The sequence below is a fragment of the Humulus lupulus genome, chromosome 1, assembly GCF_963169125.1.
Source record: "Humulus lupulus chromosome 1, drHumLupu1.1, whole genome shotgun sequence".
NCBI classification, from domain to species: Eukaryota; Viridiplantae; Streptophyta; class Magnoliopsida; order Rosales; family Cannabaceae; genus Humulus; species Humulus lupulus.
This window is the reverse complement of record NC_084793.1, coordinates 271,792,776-271,810,508: the sequence shown is the minus strand read 5'-3', so window position 1 is coordinate 271,810,508 and position 17,733 is coordinate 271,792,776. Positions and strand designations below refer to the sequence as shown.

The window sequence follows — 17,733 nt, the reverse complement described above, 5'->3', positions numbered from 1 at the left end:
GAGGAGTAGTTATGCTAATGGTCAGGATTGGCCATTTCACATCAAGCCATGGGTATGCAGTAAGGCCGGAGAGCCAAAAGTCTAAGAGACTACTTCACGAAGTCTATGTGCAAGGGTGCACTAGATACTGCATAAAGGCTACAGTTGGCACGAGTACCACGTTGAAGAGAGACATGCCTTCAATGGAAGGATGTTTCGTAGGTGTCATTGGGAAGAGTTGGTTTGCAAACCTCACTCTGAGGGGCGCACCTTAATTTCATCCTTGTCAATAGGAGTATGCACTGGATAGTTGGCGGGGAAGCTTCAATCAAAGGATGTGTTTGCTTTGGGGTCAGTGCTGCAAGGGCTACTTGGTTGACTAGAGGGACATCGTGATGGACTTGGAGGAGTTCAAGTGTGCAAGGAGTATTCGATTGCAGATGCACTACTTCATAGGAGAATTCTAAATAGCGATGGTGGCACAGGGTCTTTGATCAAGTCCAAGGTTGGACGTTGGAGATCATCACCAAGTGGGCGGTTCTACAGTGGTAGATGGACTAGTGTAGACTTAAGATTCAGAAGGAGCATGGAGTGACCTTAGGAGTTGAGGCAAGAAAATTGGCCAGCGGTCTGTCGATGAGGGCATCGACAATTGAAGTGGGGGAGAGTGTAACATGCTGGCCTTGAGGGCATGTTACAAGCTAGGATGGTGCTTGGTCAAATGTGCGTGCGAGGGTGCAGGTTGGTGAGCATGCTGATTCCTAGTTTGTACGACAGTGGCATTTTCGTAAATATCTTCAATATTGCCTGAAAATGGACGGGACTTGGTAGGTTTCACATTGAAGGGTCAATGAACACAATGGTGCAATTGGATTTGGGAGATTCAGAGAATTGGCAAGCTGAGAGACAAATATGTCTCCCAAGCAAAAATCATATATGTTCCTAGTAGAAGGCTAAAAGCTTAGAAGACTCTTTGTCGGGGGAGGACCTGGTGTCAGCTCTCCACCACCCCCTGGCGCAAATGCGTCAAGTGAGCTACTAATAGTTAGGAGGACTAGTAGGGCGAGCATATGAGGACCACAAGGGGACTCATATGTCTCCATGAGTAGGAGTACTCGTGGACATTACCGAGCCGCCCTGATAGTTCATCGAAGTGTGTTGCTAGAGGTTTATGGATATCGTTCCCTTGGCTTGCCGGGATGCCGCTTGCATGGAATGTGGCCCAAACCTTCGAGAGACGTCATGGTGCACCATGGCCAAGAGTCTCGACACGAGATGGCACATGAAGTCATTCGTGGGACTTTGTAGCATGCAAGCGTTGGAGGGTGCACTATGCTTGAGTAGGACAGAGGTCCAATGTGTGCTACTAGTTTAGCAGCTAGTCTCGAGGGCCTGCCAACATGCATGAAGGCATGGTGCCTTGAGGATTGGACCATGGATGTATGGGAGTCCTTGGTCTGTGATGTGAGCTATTCAGATAGTATCGAATGGGGCATTATGAGAGGTGTTGGCATGTCTGCTTGGTGTTGGCTCTTGGCCACACATACTACCTTGGCTTGCGAATGTCTGGGTGAGCATTGATGTTGGGATTTTCCTTGCCATAGTGAGAACCTATGGATAGTGTGAGTGTCTTGGCTAGATAGCCTTGATGCACGGTTGCACTCATAGATGCTTGAGAGCATGACTTAGAGAGAGTTGTTCGAGAGACGGAAGTGTGCAGAGGCACACGGTCGTGCGAAAAATGTGCCCATTGTTATTTGAGTGGTTGGAAGGCTGACCTTAGCTCAGAGGAGTCAAGGTGCCGCACGGGCATTTTTGCTATCAAAATGTCAGCCTGTGACACGGCGCATCCCCAAGACAGAAACCCCTTTGTTCTGAAAACCAGGAGCGGGCTAAACAGAGCCCAGTGAAGGCTCTGGAATGGGTTCAAGTCGCGACTTGCATGAACTTGGTCGCGACTTGACCCCACAAACCTAGCTCCCCTGCCTATTTCTCAATTCAAAACCAGCCAAAACCTTCAACAAATCAATCCCAAAATCACAACTAATCATTATCACAATATTACCAACATTAAACCAACAAAACCTAAGCCTTAAACCACTCAAAACATCCACATACCCAATTCCATGATAACAAATTCAAGCTTTAAACTAATCTAAAAAACAGAGAAAAACAAGTAAATTAAACTGAAATCCTTACCTCAAACTTGAATTAAACCCCCTTCAATGACTGTAACACAATCCTAAGCTCACAAGCCATGATTCCCCAAGTTGAATCCTCAAGCTAAGCTTCAAAATTCCAAGACCGTGAGAGAGAGAGGATCGAGAGAGAGAAGGAGAAAGTTACTCTGATTTTTCCTTAAGCATCTACAGCCTTCCAAGCTTTAAACATATCCCATGGTTAAAAGACCAAAATGCCCCTAAGCCCAATTAAAACCTTTACAACCACCCAAGGGCAAAACAATCATTTCCCGTCTATTCCGTTAATTATAATTAACATCCTCCAATTCCCGTTATTCCTAATATCCTCAAATAATAATTAAATCATATCCCATTACCCATTCATTTCTGGTAATGTACTAAACATCAAATTACCCCAGGCTCACCCCGAGCCCGGCAATTAAACCCCGTTATGACCAAACCGCTAATCTTGCAACCTAAGATCATCTTATGCCGAATAGCTCAAACATATCCACATTATAATGTGGTCTCGTCCATAAATCACCAACATGCACATAAATATACAGATATGCCCTTTACGGGCCAAATTACAAAAATGCCCTTTTAATAAGAAGTGGGCCCTCATGCATGCAATTATCATCATATAATCCACATAATCATACACTTAATCACATAATTTCATAATAAATCAATTATGGCTCACCTGGCCCCCTAATCCAAGCGTTAAGCCACATTAGGGAATTTGAGACATTACAATTAGAACATATCACACCCATGATTGGTGAACAGAATCTCAGAGGCATATACAATACACAATCCACGAGGACTATCTTTGAATAGGGCTCATGGATTTCGGAATGACCGAGGTGGAATCACCTGGTGGAACTGATGGTGTGTGGGAGCATCACTAAGCGATGCACGAATGGGGCTTTTTGTGGGGTTTCACTAGTGGGGGCAGCGGAGGAGGTAGTTGACAGAAGCAGAAGTGACGATGCTTAGAGATATGGCAAGGCGAAGCTGGGCGAAATTGGCGGTCTGGGTTCAAAGTGGAAAAATGAAACCAAAGAAGATGGTGGACAACGTCGGTAGTGACTTTGAGAAAGTCGGCTTGGGGGAAATGGGTCTGAGATAGTATTAGGATTAGAGATGAAATTAGATTTTATTTAATTTTTTGCTTTAATGTTTTATTTGACTGTTTTATTTTGATTTTGTTTTCAAAGTATTAATGAATTTTGTTTTTTTAGATAAATAAATTTTACTTTTTTATGTTTTTTTAGTTATTTTTATTTTAAAATTAATTTATATAAATTTTTATTTAATTTTAATTTTTAATTATTTGATTAATTCATTAATTAATAAAATTCAGGGGTATTTTGGTCATATTGAAAAATATTTTGACCAAAATTGAGTCCATCCATTTTACAAAACATGGGGTTCAAATTGTCATTTACAAAAACATAGGGGCCGATCGAGTATTCAAGCAAAACATAGGGGCCAAACTAATATTTTCCCTTCTAAATTTTGAAAAAAATATAATTAACTATTTTTTCCATCTTTATAATATTTTAACAAATTCCAAATTTGTGACTTTAGGACAAATTCATTTATCCACAAGACAATCATGTAATCAATGATGTCATGGTAAGGCAGATGCTTTTACATCTGAGTGAGTGGCGCCATACCATGAAGAAGCACTGTACACAGGTTGGGGGAGAGGTTGACAATGAGGGAGTGAATGCGAAACCTTTTAATGGTGTTAGTTCTTTTGATTGGGCAATTCTATGCAATTATTGGGCATTTGATTCTCACTAGGTATAGTTTAGTTTCTTCATTAATGTTTCATTATAATTTTACAATCTAAATTAATAAGTAATATTTTATGTTTGAAGCGTATATCGAAGAAAAACAAATAGACTCAGGCAAAAATTACCATACTAGAAGGACACGGTTCCAAATCCATCATTGCACATGTTTATAATCACGTAGTTATATTAACTGACATCTTTACGGTAACGAAAATATTATAGGGATTACAGTGTTCTAATAGTTTGTTTTTCATAGACCGACTCGTCTACTGGCCAGTTTTCGAGCATGATTGAAACATTCGAGCAACTCTACATGAAGAATGATAAGTGGATTAGTGACGAAGCGGCAGCGAAATATGTAAGTTGCCTAACCTTAACTAATTTAAAGCATGTATTAATTTAACAATTTATTATCATTTAACTTAAAATTTAGTTAAAAAAACAAAAAGTTTAGTAAATAATTCATAAATACTAATTACTAATTGGTTGGTGTCAATTAGTAATTACTTATTAATTAAACTTATAACAATGAAAACTTTATGATCTATGTGTCAATATATTTATGATTAATGATTGCGAACCAAGATAGAAAAATAACGTAACTAATATTGTACCCGTAATTTGGAGCAAATGGGCTAAGTTAATTTGGTCGTGGAAATCCATATCTCAATAAAAAATATGAAGATATTGTTGATATATATGCTTAGAAACGTAAATTCCCCCATGAATGAAATTAACCGCTCTTACCATATATTTCATCCATATCTGCATATTTTTTTATTTAAATATGAATTTTTCTGAACAATTTAACTTAGCCCATTTTCCCCTAAATACGGGAACAAAATTACTTACATGCTTTTCCAATCACTGCTCTGTAGTCATTAATGATGGGATGTTGGCACATAGTTAATAAAATTATACTTTGAAACTGTATAATCGATAACTTTGCTTTAAAAATGTTCATATTGTTTAGTTATTTTCTTTTTAAGTTAGGTTTTCTTTTAATGTTATATTGGAATCTAACATATGTGTTTTTTATTGTGCAGACTCAGATAACCGAGCGTCGAGCATCGCAAAGTACGCCCGCTGCATCATCTGCTGCTTCATATGTCAGTGATAATATTGAAGGTGAGTTCTCACCTAATATGGACACTGTCACTGATGTCCTTGGGCCTCGCTCACGCTATAAGAAAGGATTTGGGGCGTTTCCTAGGCTAAAGCCAATTGGCGAGAAGAGGGCATGGCCTTCATCATCATCTTCTCAAGTGTCTGAGCAAGTGCCACCTCACGTGGATGCCATACTCACGCATAATCAGTAACTTGAGAAGCATAATCAGAAACTTGAAAGTCGTCGGCAGTGTCAGGATCTCTTGATCAACGCTTTGTTAAAGCAGATGGGCACTACGACTCCTCATTTTACTGTGGACTTACCAGAAAAGGATCTTGAAGATGACGATGACGATGGTGCAGCTGACGCGGGCGGGGATGATGAGGACACCAATACCCGTTTGTAGACCTTTTTTTTCTTTCTTTATTTATAGTTTATATTATTAGAGATAATTTCTATTTTAATTTACTAAACTACTTTAATATTTTCATGTTTAGTGTAGAAAATTAACATTAATAGTTATAATTGAATTTTTATTTTATTTTTGATTAAGTTAATTAATATAATTACTAAATGATTTAAAACTAAATAATTAATTAATTTAATAAAAATAAAAATAAAAATTATTAAATAAAAAATATTTTAATATTTTTATAATTTATTTTAATTTTATAAAAAAATAAATATTATTTTTCCCGGCGCAAAATTGCTTCAACAAAAGGCTTCGTCGGTAAAAATAAACAACATTTGTCAGAACAATCCTAAACTTTTGCCGGCGCATTATAACACTGACAAAGGTAAACTTTTGGCGCCACAATTTTGTGCCGGCAAAGGCTAGGATTATCGTCGGCATAAAATTGCGTCGGCAGATGGTAAGACTTTTGCTAGCACAAAAATTGCGCCATCAAAATTATTTTTCACAATTTCGTTTAAACTTTTTTTTCTCGGCGTGGCCCTTTTTCCAGCACATTTTTGTGTCGGTAAAAGATACTTTTTTCGTCGCAGTTTGTTTTGCGTCGACAAAAGTCCTATTAACGACTAACTTTCGTAGTCAGCCTTCACCGACACGTTGCAAAGCTCGAAGGGCTTTTGTAGTGATATATATAAAATAGATTTTGAGTTTTATGAATATATACACTTATATATGGATTATGTTAAAATAATAAGATTTTATTATTAAAATAGGATAATAAGTTCAAACGATTTAATTTCTGTTGGATGCATGAATTATTATTATGCATAGGGTACAAATGATATGTTTACACTAATATATATATATTTATTATTTAAATTTGAACTCTTATTTGGGTAATTGTTTTAAAAATTAGAATGGAAATTGAGAACACAAAGAAAAAAAAAGATGTATGGGATTTACACACATATCAGATTTGGGTTAATTTAGTTGTGGAACAAGTGAGAGCTGGTAATATAAATGGAGGGACTTTGAGCAAAATAGGTTGGAAAACTTTTTATTGTGAACTTTAGAAATGCAACAAATAGAAATTATGATCAGAAACAGCTAAAGAATCATTGAGATAATGTAAAGAAAGAGTGGCAACTTTGAGATTTTTTTCTCAGAGGAGAGACTGAAATTGGTTGGGATATGGAAACACAAACTATAGATGTTTCAAATGAATGGTGGGAAGAAAAGTTAAAAGTGAGTATTTATTAAGAGTAAATTATTTAATTATGATTTATAAAACAACCTTATATTTTTTCTCGTCTAACTCTACAATAATACTAATAGAAACATCCAGACGCTGCAAAATGTAGACTCATTGGTCTACAACATGCATTCAAGCTAGATGAATTATTTCGAGATGTTACAGCAGGAGTTAAAGCTTGGGCACCAACCTCAGGTTCATTGCCTCCTTTATACACATAATCATCTCATGTTTACATTGACAATGATGGAGGAATGAATATAAATTATGAAGAAGACCAAGAGGATAAAAATAATAGTATACACGAAGAGAAAAACTACTTTAGCCAATGAGGAAGCGTTTCAAAAAAGAGAAGAAAAATAACTCAATAACATCAAAATTATCCAAACAACTTCATGAGATTTGCGAGGTAGTTAAAAATAGGAGTTCATATATACATATTGATCCATTGGGTTGTAGTGTTTAAGAAGTTCTCAACAGCTTAGCTACACTTCCTGGTTGTGAACCTATGAGCCCTCTTTTCAAACTAGGCATCAAGTTATTCACAAAGTAAGCAAATCGAGAAATTTTGGTGCTTTAAAAGAACCTAAATATCAAATTGAATGGTTGAAGGAGCAAGATGTCAACCAATAAATTTGATACTTTGATATAGACCTAAATATTAAAATAAGTTATTATTAGTTATGTTTCTTTTTTAAATATTGTAGTGTTTTCTTGAGACTTTTTTGGAGTGTAGTTTTCTTTTTATGTTATTATCGATACTTTGGAATTGTAGTTTTTTTTAATTCCTATTTGAACTTTTGAAGTGTTTGATTACTGATATTTAGTAGACAATATATTTATACATTTAAAATATTATAGTTAAATATATATTTATAATTTCTTTCACTTTACTAATTAGAGAATATATAACAACTTATTTTGTTATTATTATAATTACAAAATGGATAGCGACTCAGATACAGATGATATGAATGATGAATGCATACATCAAGCTATTAGAGATAATTTGGAACTTGATGAACTCCTTATTTATGCAAGAACAACAGTATATCGGCATATTAATTTTGTAATGAAAAAACTTTGTAGGAATTCTCCTCATATAGGTTGGAAGTTTATAATGGAGGTACTTGAAGGAAATGGTCGGTGTTGACATAAGATGTTTCAAATGGAGAAACATGTATTTTGCAAATTATGTGATAGATTAAGAAGTTATGGATTAACTTCTACTAAATGATTGCAGGTAGAAGAATTTGTTGGTATGATTTTAATGACTTTAGGTCATGGTGCAGGAAATATAATAATTCAAGAAAAAATCCAACATTCAGGAGAAATTGTCAGCAGACACTTTGACAATGTATTGGAAGAATGAATATTCTGTCTATGGATGAAATTAGAGCAGAAATTTTTTTTGACGATGTTCCAAAATACATACGAAGCAATCCTAGATATTTGCCATATTTTAAGGTAACTATTTTTATGAATTTTTGAGATTTTATTATAAAAGTAGGTATATTTATTTTTATTTTATATATGTTATTATTTTCTTATTGCTAGGATTGTATCAGAGCTATAGATGGAACACATGATCGTACATCACTTTTAATGGAATTTTTTTTTTCATATATTGGCAAAAAAAAGATATCCTACACAAAATATTATGGCTGCATGTGGATTTGATATGTTATTTACATTTGTCTAGCCTGGTTGGGAAGGAACTACACATGACAAACGTATATTTTTTGAAGCCTTAAGAAATGATGACTTAAAATTTCCTTAACTACCAAATGGTATGTGATAAGTATATAGTTATAATTTTTTTTATTTTGAATGGAATTTTTATAATTATTTGGGTTGGTGTTGCATATAAGTATTACTTAGTCAATGCAGGACATCCATTCAAATGAGAACGATATCATCTTCCTCAATTTGAACAAGGTGGTCAACCCAAAGGTCAATGAGAAGTATTTAACTATACTCATTCATCATTGCATAGTGATATTGACAGAACTTTTGGAGTTTGGAAGGCACGATGGGAAATTTTACAACGAATGCCTAATTATTAGTTTGATAAGCAAGTAGCCACTACACCAAAATACCCCTTTTGTGTCAGTCAAACACGTCATTTAATGCAGTTGACTGACGCCGTTGACCGAGAATTAACATTTGTGGCAGTTGGGCACTGCCACAAATGAAAGGGTATTTGTGTCAGTCGTAACACAGACAATGTTAGTGGGGACCGTTTGAGTCAATTAGGCACTGACGCTAACGCCCTTGCCTAGAATAATGTCCAACCTTCGTCCTCGATAACCTAATTTGCCCTAAATCTTCAAGAAAAATTTATGTGTGTTTCCTCTCCAAACCAGCGGTGGCTCTGAGATTGTTGACCCATTTTGGTGAGTTTTTCTTCATTTTTTTTTTCAATTGTAAGGTTAAATTGATGAATTATATATGTTTATGAACCTTATACATAGTTTTTTTTTTTTTGAATTTTTTGTGTAGATTTTTTATTTTTGAAGATTATTGATTAAAAACCCGATAACTTTCTTAGATTTTTTGGATTTTGCACTTAAAGAATTCACATTACTCAATTACCACAAGTAAGTGTAATTTTATTAATTTTATGAATTAAATTTAATTTTTGTGATTTTTTTTATGAAATAGCTATATTTCGGTTTTTTTTTGGTTAGTTTTATATTGATGATTATGTAATTGTTTTAGGTTTAAACTTTACATTTTAATATTTTATTTTTTTAGAAATTTTTTATTATATTTTTTTATTTTTTGTTAACTTTTCAATTTTTTTATTAAATTTAATTTTAGATTTAATTATGTAAATGGGTATATATATATATATTAATCTATATATTTCCTATAAGTTCCACTTTATTAATTATTTAGTTTGAATATTTTTTTAGTAAATTTTTCTTTATATTTTGTTAACTTTTTTTTATTTTGGGATTAATTGTTTAAATATGTATATATATATTAAATTTTTTATTTTCTTTAAGTTCCATTTTATTATTTATTTAGTTATTATATTTTTCTTTATGTTTTGTTAACTTTTAAAAAAAAAAATTGTCTATATTTAATTTCGGGTTAAGTATTTAAATGGGTATATATAATTAAATTATGTGTTTTCTTTAAGTTCCACTTTATTTTTTAGTTAGTTAGAATAGTTTTAGTATATTTTCTTTATATTTTGTTAACTTTTTCATTTTTTTTTGTTTATTGGTATATTTGAATATGTTTTTTGTTTATTGGAGGTAATATTTTTGACCTTAATATATAATTAAGATATTGAACTTAGTGGAATGTAGGAATTATAAATTAGTGGAGATAGGTTCTGGGACTGTGTGCTGCGGTGATATAAGGTTGGAATTATACATATTTGACTGATTAATTGGTTTGTTGTATTTATGTAATGAATATAAGTTCACTTAACTTTGGGAAATGTGATAGAAATAGGGGAAATGCTGCCAATTATTTTTTAGATTTATTAATATGAGAATTGTGCATGCTTGATTGATTTGTTGAATACTTTTGTGTATATTAAATGAGTTGTATACATGTACATTTTTATTTTGGGAAATGTGATAGAAATAGGGGTAATGCTGCCTAAATTATTTTACACATATTGTTTCCTTTATTTACTTGTCAATTACCAAGAAATTGAACCGTTCTACAATTTTCTTCACAGTCTTCCAAAGTATTCTTAGAATCACCTAGACTAGGGTGGGCAATTCTCAACAAATGAGATAGATACAGAGAGAAGAAGAATAGCAGGGAAAAATTTAGGCTTAGAAAAGGACTTATGCAGTAAAGAGAATAAAAAACCTAATAGATCTTCTGATCTTATCAGAAACTTGAGTTTCAAAATCCGATTTCAACTCTCACTTAACATTCTTTTTATAGACTCAATTATGTCACTTATTTAATTAAAAAATCAATAAAATAATAGCCAATAATTAGCCCTAGGTCGAAATTATCATGGACTTTAGGCTCATGAAATTTCCCATTTAATTATAAGCTTATTGGACTTAAAATCAAGGCATGTATTATTATTTATTTATTTAATTAATTAAACAATTATTTAAATTCTTTATCAAATTAATTATTTATAATTTGAACCTTGATTTAAACTTATTTATTAATTTAGATACCTATTTATCTTATTTAATAAATTTTCCCTAATTTATCTTTTATTCTCTAAATTGTATAACTCTGTGAAACTATCAAAAATTGACTTGCTCAACTTTGATCATTCTAATTGATAATTAAATCAATTAATTGAGACTATCCAGATGATTTTATCCAAGGTACAGTGGGGACCATGGGCTTATGAAATTAAGCTCCAATAAGTTGTCATAAATCTAACAAATAAATTTACTAACTTATTAATTCCTCGTTCTCCACTAAAGACTCGGAATTGCACTCTTGAATTCATAGAACGCTCTATAAGCAATATAGATACGTTATTAATTATCCATTTTTACAACAATAATTGTCACCCAATCCTCTATAGACGGTCTACAATAATATGAGACTAAAATACCGTTTTACCCATCATTGTATTTTATCCTTAAAACACTTAGTTCCTTGTAAATGATATTTCGGTAAACTAATATAAATAACTGAAATGAGATCTCTACCATTTAGCACCTTGAACCAAACTAAAAGGAAACCATCGTTTCACTTCTTCATCAGAAGCTATAGATGTTCATATCTATGATTAACACTCCCACTCAATTATACTACCGAGTTCCCAAGATGTAAGTATGAGCTAGTCCTTAGGGTAAGCTGGTAACGAACAAGTCAAAGAACTCAAATAATACACACAATACTAACCACTCAGAATTGAGATTGAATTTACCTATGGTCAACTATATGATATGACTAGAATAAATAATAACGGTATGTTTACTTATCCTATCAACTGTCAATATCAGTCCAGTCCGATGTAACAAATACATTCGATCTTATCTACTTTGCTAATGTTCTGGAAAGAACATAACACTGCGATGTGTAAGTAGATCATATTGTAAATTGACAAGTCAGTGTAAATCTTGTGCACTGACTAATCTTATGAATAACTTATTTTAAACATATAATCATATTTATATTCCACCGTGATTACGCAACTATAAATATGATTAGCTATATGCTCGGGATTTAATAGAAGTTTATATTAAATAAATAATCATGAAAATAAAACATGTGAGCAAAGTGATTGACCAAGTCAAAAAAATGATTTATATTATTTTATTGATAATAAACACTACAACAAAAACCCATTTCCAAAACACAAAAATTTAATACTTTTAAAAAAGTATTATAATAGGTAAATAAGTATAGAGGTGTAGGTGGGAATTAATTTTTGGCGCCTAATTTTTCCCCACCCGCCCAAAAAAATTTCGCACGGTCCCATTAAAGATATAAAAATTTGTTTTATTTGAATGTAATCAAATTTTATTTATAAAATAAGTAAATAAAAAAAAATATAATCCCTAAATCTCTTTCTCTCTCCCTCCATAACCGATCTTCTCCCTTTCTCTTTCGTTTGCTCTCTGCCAACCACTGATTGTCGCCGCTGTTCAAGCACCGGACTAGGATGACAGGTGATGGGGGCCTGCGGCTTGGGTCGTGTGACAGGGAGGCTCGACTCGTGGGTCTACGGCGTGGCTCGCTCGTGGGTGCGACGGTGCTTGCGGTGGTGGGTCTACGGCGTGGCTCGTTCTACCAATGCCATACCTAAAGTCTGGAAGTCTGGGGCTGCTTATGAGGCCACGGCTAAACTCATCACTAAATAAATTTAAATCCATATATGGATATTACATGTAGCTACTCAGCTGGAGTTTTGGAGTTCTAATAACTTTTGGAGGTGGGTTTTTGAGTTTTGTTGAAGGGTTTTTCTTCTTTTTGGGGTTATGGATTTCGTGGAAGAGGAAGAAGACATGGGATTTTGATTTAAAACAAAAAAGTCAGGGGTGAGAACTGTAAAAAAAAATTAGAATCAGGGTTCTTCTTTATGGCCACCCCTCAGGAGAAAGAGAAACCCAATAGGGTCGATCAAGTTTGGAAGGGAAGCAATGTAAGTTTTTCCTTCTCTTTTCTTATCCCTCTCAGTTGGGTTTTCTTTCTTTCTTTTATTTATTTATTTGTTTGGTTTCCTATAACTTGTCTTTACAAGTGATTTGATTGGTTATGAACTCCAATTTTTTTTTTTGGATTTTTGTTTATTGGTTTGGAAAGTGGTTGTTGTTCTGGTTGTTTTTTGTAACCTTTGATTATGTTTATATGATCAGCTTCAGTGGAAACACTGCTGAAAAGTACTCTGAATAATGCAGCTGTTTAGTTAGCCTTACTAATTTGATTAAAGCAGAAAACATAGGTGGATTATTATTATTATTGCATAGTTTGTGGTTTCTCATACTTGGTTTATTCTAGAAGTTCAGGAAAGGAACATACTTTTTGGTCATCATTTTTCTATACTACAGTTCTTAATCATCTGATCTTCTGTGAGATTGAGTTATTTTTATATGTATACATCAATGGAGGAGAGAAACAAAATACAATTTTAATTTTCATGATTTCGACCTGAATATAGAGAAATCTTAGTAGTTTTACATTGCTTGTTGAGTGGATTACCTTGTACTCAGTCCTATTCTTGGCATGATGGCCAATCTAGTCAAATAATAGTGATTAAGGATAGAACAAATTTTACATTTTAAAAATTATTGAATCCAAATTTTGACAAAATTAATTATTTTCATAGGTGGTAAGATCCAATTATGTAAGTAATTAATGCATAGTAAATGTCCCTTATCGACGTAATTAATATATTTCTTTTCAATCACACTCTACATCTTGTGATTATAGTTTGCCACTATGGCAATCTTTTTCCTAGGCTGTTTTCCAATTTCTTTTACCGTTTGAAAAATTCTTTCAGTTATTTGTTCCACAATTCTTCTCACGTATAACTGAGTTAAAAAAATCCTTTGATCAACTTTATAGAAAGTATCACTATAAATTTGAAATTCGTTAGCTATAGTATAGAAAAATTACTTTCTATAATTAATAGTATAGTAATGTAATTTGTAATATAAATTAAATGTTTTCTATTAAAAAATATTATCACTTTAAGCATATTTCTTTTGGCACAATAGGCCCAGTTTCGATCTTGAACTAACTCACTCTACTTAATAGGCCGAAGTCTATTTGGTAATTGTTTTTAATAGCCAGTAGCATCTTAAGTTTACATGGACAAATAATGGTCTATAATAGGACTTAATTGCTAGGATCTTAAGTTTACCTTTTTTCGGAGTTGTAGGTGTATATTGGATTGGAGTACTAGAAATTTTTAAAAGCGTTATGACATAGGTAAGACAAGTTTAGCTTTTAAAAATTGACTCAATGATAGGAGTGGCCAGTGTAATTTCCTCTTAATTATGATTCATTTTCTTCTGAATGTAATAAACTTGGGATAAGTTTCTGTAATAAGTTGCTTTATGTGTGTCTTTTTCTTAGAATGAACCTAATTGTGAGAGTACATGGAGCTCTTTGTGTTTGTTTATATTGTTTACTTTGACATAATTTAACAAATGGACAAATCTGCAGGACTTGACATTTCTCTTCCTAACATCTAGAAGAGATCTGGGTATTGTTCCTAGAAATACAAGGCCTCTTGAACTAGATGAAGCTGATGTTCCTACACCATCCATGGAGTGGGTTAATGGTAGGACTCCACATTTGAAACTACCTCGAACGAAAGATGTTCTTGTGAATGGTCACACAATAAAAGTGAAGTACTGCGACACTTGTTTGCTGTATCGCCTTCCCCGTGCTTCTCATTGTTCCATTTGCAACAACTGTGTATGAGATTTGATCATCATTGTCCCTGGGTCGGTCAATGCATTGGAATAGTAAGTTATTGTACCTGTTTTCTCCTCCTTCCACACACGCACCAATTTTCATTTAGGTTATGTTCTGTTCAACATTTGTTCTCCTAATATCTAGTCCAAATATTAACCTTAAATATTATGAATTATCAACTTCCCTCAAAAAATCATCCTTGGAAAATGTCAATGGAATAAGAATATTTTCAAATCAAAGTTGGGTAGATTATGAAATAGACAGAAAGGGCAATACTATTACTCTTGTTATTCTTTCTGGTTGACACTTATTGGTGTTTTAATCAGCCAAAGTATTTTGTGAAAGCATCATTGCATTCGAAAACTGTTATCACAAAAGTTTTTTTTTATTTCTCTTTTTAAGAACAAGTAAAGGGCAAAACTAAATCTATAATTTTACACCAAACATTAAAAAGAAAGAAAGAAAATACAACTTAAAGTTGCTTCAAATTTTACGATAAATATATAATCGAAAAAGTCTTTGACTATAGTATTAATCCTTCTAAATTTGTAGGAAATATAGGTTCAGATATAGTTAGTAGATTAGTGTGGTTAGTTTCCTGTTAATCACTTCTTGGTTTCCAGCTCCTTTTTCCCTCTCTTTGTATCTTTGTACTATTCAGCTATAAATAATAAAGTCCCATATCTCTGGTACATTTACAGAGATCATTTTATCCAATTCATTTTCTATTAAGTACTCTTATGTGTGTGTGATGGCAGCGATCACACAGGGGGCCTGTTTGGAAGTATGAAATGCTATTATTTAATCACAAAGGAATGTTGATGATACCATGTAGTACAGTGTGATGGTGCTCCTTCCTATGATGATACCATCTAGATAATTACCACCATTGATTACTAAGGCATGCCAAAGGCTTTTGTCATATTTTTTTGGCCTATGTAATTTTCAGAGATTACCCCCAAAACAGAAGCTTCTGTTCTCCTTTTTTTTTTTTACCCTAACAGAGGTGAAAATCAATTTATTTTTATAGAAGCTAGAAGTTTCTGTCTAGAATCCATTCTTTTTTGTTTTTCCTCTTCTTTTTTTATATAATTCTTTTGGCTGCTCATTCTCATGATTAATTCAGTATTGATTATATTTTTTTAGCTCATTACAAGTGTTGAATCACAAATATTGAACACTTGCATATATTTGGATAAAGTTTAGTTCATTCATTCTCTATTCACTTTGATGAATGTGGTGCTATTTGGAGAGACCTGTGATAAGGAACACAACATAATGAAAATTTCATCTGTTTGCCATAATGGAGTTGTATTGTATTGTATGTATTTGGTTTCGATTCATGTTAGGGTGATTGGTGTAGGATAATTGGCCTTCTGTGATGTTTGCAATGGCAGGAGGGGTGGTACTTAGCCTTGGAAATCTCTCAACTCAGTATGCTTGGGCTTTTGTTGGCTTATCAGTCACAGAAGTGATCACTGCAAGCATAACAGTTGTTATAGGTCCTTTCTTTCATTCTCTCTCTCTCTGACCATTTCTAAATGTTGATGTTTGTCTGTGTTGCTCTTATAGATACTGAATTTTTTGCTTCTGTTGTGATCTTTAATGGTGACAGGAACAACCTTGAATTACTTTTTAGACAATAGAATTAATAGAGCCGAGATCCTTTTCCCTGGCATTGGCTGCTTCTTGGTTGCAGTTTGCCTTGCTTCTACTGTCAACTCATCTAATGCAGCTGATAATAAAGAAAAGCTTGAAGGTTTTTCATCTAAAGAGGGGTATGTTTCAAATAATGGTCAGTTTATTTAGTTCCAATATCTGAACAGCAGTCTGTTAAACTGCATTTCTTATTGAACATTTCATTTTTTTAAGGACTATGTTGCCACTCGATGGTACTGTGCTCCAGAACTCTGTGGGTCAATTTTTCTCAAAAGTAAGCTGGGATTGATCTTTGTGATTTTATTTTCAATTTCCATTGATTGGCTGATGACATATGCATAAAGTATTGCATTTTTTTTTGTTGATTTTCAGATGATCTTTCGAAGTTCTTCTTTCATGTTGTTTCTTCAATTTCTTATATTACTGATGCCACAGTATACTCCAATACTTTTTTTTTCAAGTATTGTTCCCTTGCAATATATGTATATATGAGTTGGCATGTTGTATTGGCTTCTTCTACTGTATATACTACTGGTATGTGGCCATCATTATTTTGTCTATAAGCTTGAATCACCAAAATACATGTTTCTCTCAGCACCATTGATCTATTTCTCTTCATTTTATTTATATGAAAAATTGACAATGGCTCAGTCTACCTATTATGTACTCTCATACTTATTTCTGGTAAAAGAATAGTTGCGGACATTGTTTTTTATTGGCAATTAACAAGTATCAATGCTTTTAAGTATTTTCCAATATCTTTGAGGGGATTGGCCAATGTTAATTTTTAAGTTACCTTCTTACTCTAGATCATATCAAGTGTATGGTTGCTTAGTACTTTGTTTCTAATACTAAGAGTCTAAGACCTCTACTTTTTGTCTTCAGTACACTCATGCAATAGATATTTGGAGCATAGGATGTATTTGCTGAAATGCTTACAGGAAAACCACTCTACACCAAAAAGGGCATAGGACAACACTAAAGCAAGGCCCTAGGTAGGCTTGTTTTGGGTTGGTTGGGGAGGCTTGCATTTCCTCCATCTGGAACCCTTATGGTGCTTCAAGCAAGGCCTTTCTTTTGCTGTGAGTATGTTATGTTATTTATATTCATATTTTCTGTTTTGTCTATGTTGCAGCTGGAAGACAGTTCCCTTAATTTGATATTGGATATTCTTTGCAAACCACTCTAAATGCTTTTATAATTCAAATCTCCCAAACTTTTAACATGCTGTCTCAATAATTAAGCACCTGAACCAGAGATGTCTTTAGGGTGAAATTGAGGCCCCTTTAACCTGAAAATGTTAATGTTTGTTTACTGTAATATGTATCTATTCACTGTGTGATAGCAGTATTTTGAATTTTGAAGTATGTTCACCTGGTATTGCTTGCTTAGGTCTTATATTGTATACAGTTTTATTATTTGATTCATATTTTTTAATTTTTTTAAGCATATACCTTACCTTTTAT

The 17,733-nt window shown here is 33.3% G+C and overlaps 1 protein-coding gene across 1 annotated transcript; it reads left to right on the top strand.

Annotated features, from left to right (window-relative positions):
• Positions 1–15,854: 15,854 nt before the first annotated feature.
• Positions 15,855–17,456, top strand: LOC133834569 (ureide permease 1-like). Its single transcript, XM_062264229.1, has 4 exons — positions 15,855–16,110; positions 16,224–16,403; positions 16,640–16,701; positions 17,403–17,456. Exons 1-4 carry the CDS (start codon positions 15,990–15,992, stop codon positions 17,454–17,456), a joined length of 417 nt encoding a protein of 138 aa, XP_062120213.1. The 5' UTR covers positions 15,855–15,989.
• Positions 17,457–17,733: the final 277 nt, after the last annotated feature.

Coding starts and splice junctions, on each gene's coding strand:
- LOC133834569 (XM_062264229.1), top strand. CDS start 15,990: ATGTTTGCAATGGCAGGAGGGGTGGTACTTAGCCTTGGAAATCTCTCA. Junction 16,111..16,223: donor AAGCATAACAGTTGTTATAG/GTCCTTTCTTTC, acceptor TAATGGTGACAG/GAACAACCTTGAATTACTTT. Junction 16,404..16,639: donor GGGGTATGTTTCAAATAATG/GTCAGTTTATTT, acceptor GTTGATTTTCAG/ATGATCTTTCGAAGTTCTTC.